Source organism: Lissotriton helveticus, chromosome 1_1 (assembly GCF_964261635.1).
Source record: "Lissotriton helveticus chromosome 1_1, aLisHel1.1, whole genome shotgun sequence".
NCBI classification, from domain to species: Eukaryota; Metazoa; Chordata; class Amphibia; order Caudata; family Salamandridae; genus Lissotriton; species Lissotriton helveticus.
In genome coordinates this window covers 719688067-719695132 of record NC_136057.1, presented here as the reverse complement: position 1 = coordinate 719695132, position 7066 = coordinate 719688067, and the positions used below count along the sequence as shown (strand labels likewise).

General features: G+C 42.8%; 1 protein-coding gene across 7 annotated transcripts in view; it reads right to left on the bottom strand.

Annotated features, from left to right (window-relative positions):
• Positions 1 to 259: 259 nt before the first annotated feature.
• Positions 260 to 7066, bottom strand: part of LOC144770595 (uncharacterized) — a 412313-nt gene continuing 405506 nt past the window's right edge. For 5 of the 7 annotated variants that reach the window (XR_013598953.1, XR_013598951.1, XR_013598948.1 and 2 more), the window contains 4 exons: positions 2804 to 2872; positions 1154 to 1211; positions 994 to 1045; positions 260 to 466 (listed from right to left, as the gene is read on the bottom strand). Coding sequence is in view for 3 of the 7 variants with exons in the window: in XM_078655283.1 (XP_078511409.1) it covers positions 1043 to 1045; positions 1154 to 1211; positions 2804 to 2872 (130 nt within the window). In the remaining 4 variants the exon portion in view is untranslated. Of the gene's footprint in view, positions 1212 to 2803; positions 2873 to 7066 lie in introns of all 7 variants that reach the window. The other 2 variants (XM_078655265.1, XM_078655275.1) reach the window with 1 other exon arrangement.

Sequence of the window (7066 nt, the reverse complement as noted above, 5' to 3'; positions counted from 1 at the left end):
TGTGTACAGTTTGTCTTTGTCAAACATTTTCCTCAAATTCCCCTTTCCATCTATTCATCGAACCCCTAATCCTCTTCCTCCGTGCTATGTGATCTATTGAGTTGTGACTAAATTAAATTTACAAATCAACAGCTAGTGGAAGACAATTGGTATGCCAAACGCACAGCTACAATTAAAGTATTGCAGTAAAAGAATTAGAATCCAAACTTAAATCTCATTAATCAATAAAAAATCATTCTCGAAGCCAAATCATTGAGAAAGTATATTCATTGTCGTTATCATGAAGTTACATATAAAATGCAAATCACTTTTGAAAGATCCTGACAATGTAATTGTCTAATAAACAATATTAACATTAACGTCTAAATACGAGACAACTCATTATCGACAAGCAATGTATGTACCACACAAACAAAGAATAGTTTAAGCCCAATGCATTTCGGGAGGATTCCCATCTTCAGGGGCACTGTAAGAAAATGAAAACAATGAACATTTTATCATGAAATTCATTAAATCATTCCAATTCTAATATCGCCGAGCTGCTTTTTGCTGAAGATGCTTACACCAACAATGTACAATGGTTCATATAAGTTGCATATAGATAAAAATGCCTCATGCGTCTACTTCAGGTCAAAAAGAAAAGAAGAAGTGCACCAAAGCAAAGCCACCACCAAGTACGTCTGTAAAGTTTTGGATTCCAGAGCAGGAAACAATAATCCCATTTATCAGGCGAGTGTGCTCCCGTTCACAATACGTATGACATTGTGAACCTCCTTAACTACCATGTCTCGTGACATCATGAAAACCATGTAAACTCACTCACTATATTTGAGATGTGTGGAATGTATCTAGATGGCAACATCGGTACAATTGTCAAGGCGTCCCAGTAAAAAAGTACACAGAAATGCCCATAGATGGTTTATTTTACAAGTTTACTGGTTATTCAGACGACCGCCACCTTTCCATTGTCAAACCCACGAAGATTTTACTTACTGTGGTGAAATGATGTAATCCGCCTCAAGGACAGTGTAGCTGGTGGAATTCACTGTGAAAAATAAACATTGAAATCTGAACATTGCACACGTGTGCTAATAACCGGCAATAAACTAAAGACTGTTTAAGAGACGAAACGTGCACTTAACTACAACAATACCTGTGTCATAAAAAGTCGCCAACTTGTTTTCGTAAATATTTTGGAAGTGCCACACCATCTACAAAAAGAATTAGAAGCCCTTAAACTCAAACCAACTTCGTCACGCTAATCATCTGTATTTGAGCAATATTTCAGCAGGAACCCATATCTTAGCATTCACCAAAAAACATGGTTGCTCGGCGTAAGTCTGCAGTTGTGTGTGGCCCCAACAAGATTGAATGCGCTCTCCAGAATTACCGCGCCATTAATTAAACACACACTTGGTGAGGCGGATGTGGTGAAAGCAACATGAACTCAAGGCAGGGCGAGGATCTACTTCTACCCCAAGTGTAGCCCACACTGGCAATATTATATATATTAGATTGCCCACCCATGCACAGTATTCGATATTATTTTTTTTTACAAAGGAACATAATCCATCGTAATTGCCAGCATAATCATCCTTCCAGGACTAAACATTACTCTTGTCCACTTCACAGCTAAAGTCAATTTCAGTTTGTAACTTGTACTAGCCCACCATTCTGATTATTTATTTTACTTTAGCATTGCTTATCATATTTTCTTGTTTGGCAGTCTTCTTCTTGTATACTACTAGTCAAGTTCTAGTCTCCCTCTGGTGACTGTCTCATTTATAAAACGGCATTAACTCAGTTACATTTTCTTTCAATTTAATTAGTTCCCTGCGATGACTATTCCTCAATCCTACAGTTTGAGTTTGGCTAAGAGGGAGTGGAACCTCGCTTCTGGATCTGGTGCTTTCACTAGTATCGACTAGTCCTCTAGCATGCTGCCACTCTCTACTACCACCATGGCATCTTGAGAAACCAGGCAGCTATCGCTTTGCCTAATCAAAGGTAAGAGAAGAACTGTGAGAGATTCATTGTTGAGCTACATTAATCTATATACTATGGAAATTCACACACCCACACCCCTTATGAGTCCTTAGGGGTTAATATAGTTGCAGACTACAGAGACTAGGAGGAGAGAGTAGAAGGACAAGTGCGGGTATAGCATAACTATTGGTGTGTTACACGAGCAGCAGAGTTTAAAAACTGGCTGCAGGCCTGCGACTAAGGAAATAGTGTGAAGTAACCCCCCACAAAGATTTAAATCACATGTAGAACCAATAAAAATGTTTCCCTAAAAATAACTGGAAAACCCACAACACCTGGCCCACCCCTCTCCCTAATCCCAAACAATGTCCAAAGAAAAGAAAGTTCAAATTATTGTCCAAACAAATGTCCATAAAAAATATGCAAAAAACCACAAGATTTCCCAAACTCTCACATTCTTACCCTCTCCCCAACAAGTTACACCCATCAAACAAAAGATTAAAAAAGGTGCAGGAGAGACCTAACGGTGGTCTAGGACCTTCCTCTCCAATCGGTCTAACCGCTCCTTTATCCTGGCTTACAGGCGCGCCATCCTCAGAAGCATGAGGAGATGAAAGGCTCTATAGAGTCCATAGTGGTATAGCAGCAGTGGTTAAATGGCATCGGGTGGCTGCCTGACCACGGCGCTGTATAACCGGAGGCCCTGGGGCCTGGATAGGGCCTGGGGCATTGGAGGCTGCTAACGCCGCCTACTCCTCCTCCCCCTCCTCCTCGGCCACCAGCCACTGGTATTCGGCCCTGAGGGCCTCCAGCTTACTTTGTCTGATCCTGGCTGCTATCTCCTGCCTGTTGGGTTGTGAGGATGATGGTGGATTGGCAACAGTAGCTATAGCAAGAAAGAAAAAAGGCAAACTGTAACCAACACTCTTAGCAAAACAGTAAAACATAAAATGATATAGTGGTACAGTAGCACTAATCAGCACATAACATTTGCTGGTACCCTTGATTCCTTGACCCGTTCAATTTTGATGTGATTAAAGTTTCAGGCATTAAGCACTATGGAGTATACAAGTATTCTTCTTCTCTCTCATTTAGCTAAATTAATGTAGGCATGCCAGCTTAGCTTGTGCCCTAGACAGACATACTCGTGTTGGTTATACTTTCCTACTGTCTGCAGGTGGGACAGATGTACCACACAATGATCTATTTTCCTAATATGGCAATGCTCTGTTAAATCAAATGCTCACTTTCACTTTCACCCTGACTACACCAAGGCAGATGAATAGTTACTAACAAATGAATGATGTACAGCACGATGTGAGGTATTACTATTGTAACCATTCATTCACTGGAAAAATGCCATGAGTAGGTAGTGGGCCTCGAAGGGAGACGATTGATGATCATGGATGGGTAGGGGCACATAATGTATCTTGTGGTTGAATACTACTGTGAGTCAAGGGAGTAGTCTGAAATACAACCTCGCTCAACCCTTTGAATCAAAAACCTTGATAAAAAAAGATTCCTTGTTTACACTTCTTGCCAGAATTTTTCAATTTCTCATTGCATTTTCTTCTAGCTAAACTTGTATTCTTCACCCTTGGGTTTGCTACTCAGTCACCTTTTAAGTTTTACATTCTGTCCAGCCAGTCTTCACTGTCAATACTAGTACCATTCATCCATCCAAACGTGGCTACCATGCATCCATGAGTTAACCCATCAAACCACCCAGTGGATCCGTTTCATCCTGTTAGACCATGCATCCTTGGCGTGAGTCTCCCTTCCATTTTTGATAGATTGCCTCCTCTGTTTTGATATGTTTTTGCTGGTTTTATGCTTTGGGCACTATGCCACTGCTAATCAGTGCCACAGTGCAAGTGCTCCCTATATTAATAATTAGCTACTCACAAAGGCCCTGAGACCTCAACCCCTAGCATCTCAAGCAGGTCCTGGTCTCGGTCCAGGATGTCGGACCACCGGTGTGTCAGTTGATTGTGGGTGCGCTTGACCTCAGAGCAGCAATAACCTGCCGAGGCTCCCTCGCCTATCGCTGCTAGTGCTCTTGGAGCTCGAACCTGGACACAGGCCTGCCGCCTGCTGCTAGGGTGTAGGGGAGGGGGTGCTGCACAAAAAAACAGTGCTGCCATCTACACCTCTGAAAGCAAGGCCCAGGCTGCATTCCTTCTGGGTGCTGCCTTCTGCAAGGAAGGCAGCTCTTTTTTGTGGCCTTTTTAGTGGCACAGGTCTCTGCCATAATGCTGGGGATGGAGGGGGACAGAGAAGAAAATGTAGAAAGTATAAACAAAATTAAGGGAGAAGAAGGAAAAACTAAAAAACACAAAAAATAGACAAAAAAGCTAAATATACACTAAAGAGGACAGAGTGGAAGATAATAAATAAAGAAGATCAGAACAAATGTTTTGGCAAAGAAGGATTGAAAAGATTTAGGGAGGATTCAAAAAGTAGGCACCAGAACCATAACAAAGAATAAAACAAGACGGCTGCGCCCATGCGCGACCGAGTGGTAAAGTTCACAAGATGTTTCCCCCGAACATGCAGTCCCTTCTATCACCAGAGGTTTTGTAGAGCAAACTTACAACAGTTTTTCTCCATTGTTATTCTCTGTTCCACAACCTTCTGTCATGGTTCATGTTAACATTTCCCAATTTAGAATTCAAGTCTGTTAGCCTTGTGCCCAACCCCCAACCACTAGGACCAGTGGATTGCACTTCATCTGGTCTTTGCCCTTTGACCGGTCCAGTTAGGGTAACTCTGCCAAGAGACTAAGGGGCTCATGCATCTAGCTTTTTACCAGTTACAAATGAGCCGATTCACAGAATCGGCCTATTTGCAACGAATAAAAGTCCATTTCCAATGCATTAACCCAAAATTCGTTAGCAAAATAGGTAATCACAATTTTTGTAATTGCCTATTTTATGAATGCATTTAGGGAATCGCAATTTGGGCATGGGGCATGTATGTGCGTAAAATGTACACACTTACTTTTTTGGGGGGTGTATCTGGGGCCTTCAGCCCCCTAGCACCCTTGCAATTGCATACTTTGGTAATCACAAATTGCAAATGCTTTCTCATTCATTCCTATGGGCCTTTAGGCCCATAAGAATGAATGGGAAAGCATTCCCTAATAGTAAATCGCAATTTGCGATTCGCTATTAAGGAATGTATAGGAATCGCTAATATGTTTGATAAACCTACATGCATACGGAATTGCCACTCCTAAAAACCTATTCCTTAAAAATCGCTATTAAGGAATTGTAATTCCTTATCTTGATGCATGTGTCCCTAAGCTCCCACCAGCATAGCTCTGCAGGTCACTGAGACACAAAAGCACCTCAACCACTTCAAAGTGGTGATCCTCTGAGGAGCAAATTAATAGCAGTTAAACGTGTAATCTTTTCTGTAGTCACATTCAAATGTTATTCATGTTGAACTTGGATCAGTTCTCATTACTTTTGAAGTTTGTCACATTTATCACTTTGTTGTCATTCTCAAGAGGCACTGTTAGAAATGGGATATTTCTTTCAGCTAGGGCATGTGCCAAAGTCGGGTAGAAACCACCACTCTAGTCAGGATAAGGGAGTTACACTCCTAAAGTAACCCCTGCTCACCCATCTTGGTAGCTTGGCACAAGCAGTCAGGTTTATCTTAGAGGCAGTGTGTAAAGCATTTGCACATAACCAACAGTAATACTGTGTAAACACTACAAAAGGACACCACACCACTTTAGAAAAATATTCAATTTTTTTATACTTAAGACAAGACCCAAAAAAATGATAAAATCCACAATACATTCCTTTCAAATGTTCAGTTGTCAAAATATGCTTGAAAAACAGTTCCTATCGCGGCATCGTGAACAAACAAATCCAAACAGTTCTGGCTGACCGCAGCGTTGCGGGCCAGCTGCTAAGTCAGGAAGACCGGCAAACAGTACCTTTTAGAAATGCAGGGTGTTGGCAACCTCTCGTTGAGCTTCTGAAAGCATGGCGTCCCCAGGCGTCGGTTCCAGAGGTCGATGCCTGAGTCGTCGGGGCCCTTGAAGTCACACGCGTTGCAGATTGAACTCCTCTCTGATGAGGTCCGGAGTGCTGGCATAGGCATGCGTCAAGTTCTGCGGTGCGAAGTGCAGCGGTGCAGTGTGCGGTGCCCTCAGGTCGCGGTGCGAGTAGCAGTTCGGTGGCGGCATCTGATTACGTCGTTGATCAGACCAGGGTGGCGGTGCAAAGTGAATGCGGTGCTCATTGCGGTGCTGGCAGGTCACGGTGCAAGCAGCAGCGGCCTAGTTGCTGAAGCGCTGTTGTGGGCTGACAAACTGCAATCGATGGCGCCTACGTCGGTAGGCCAAGGCTGCAGTGTGGGATGAGGGTGGTGCATCATGTAACTTTACAAGAGGTGCTACCCATCACATACTCTGCACCCTGCCCACAGGGGAACCTCCGTCCTACTTTAGGGGTTGGCTGACATGTAAGAAAAGGGAATGTTAGCGCCTGGCAAGTGGGTGCACTTGCCACATTGACCTGGCAGTACCAGACTGCCCACAGGCTCTGCAATGGCAGGCCACAGTCACATTTACGGGCTGTTTGGGGGGGTGGCACAATCCAGTGCTACAGGCCCTGGCACATGCAGTGCACTTTACTAGGGACTGACACATAAATCAAATAGGCCAATCATGGAAACACCAATCCATAACACATTGTACTACAGGAGCACTTACACTTTACCACTGATCAGCAGTGAGTAAAGTGTGTAGAAACACTAAGACAGAACAAACAGAGTCAAAACCGGGAGGTCAGAAAGCAATAACTCAGGGAAAACACGCCAATAGATGCCAAGTCTAACAGGCACCAACAGCATAAATAGCAAATCAGAGGGACTGAAAATATATTGCATCAAGGGGGTTTATCATATAAGCAGCTGTTAAGAATAATTGTTATTTTGATATGTTGCTATGCAAATTAATCAAAGATATTGCACTGTTGTATAACAATATAATGTCTTTGCTGGTCTACCCATGACTTATTTCATTAGAGTTTAAATGAATGTCTATTTCTATTCAAAAGGATTG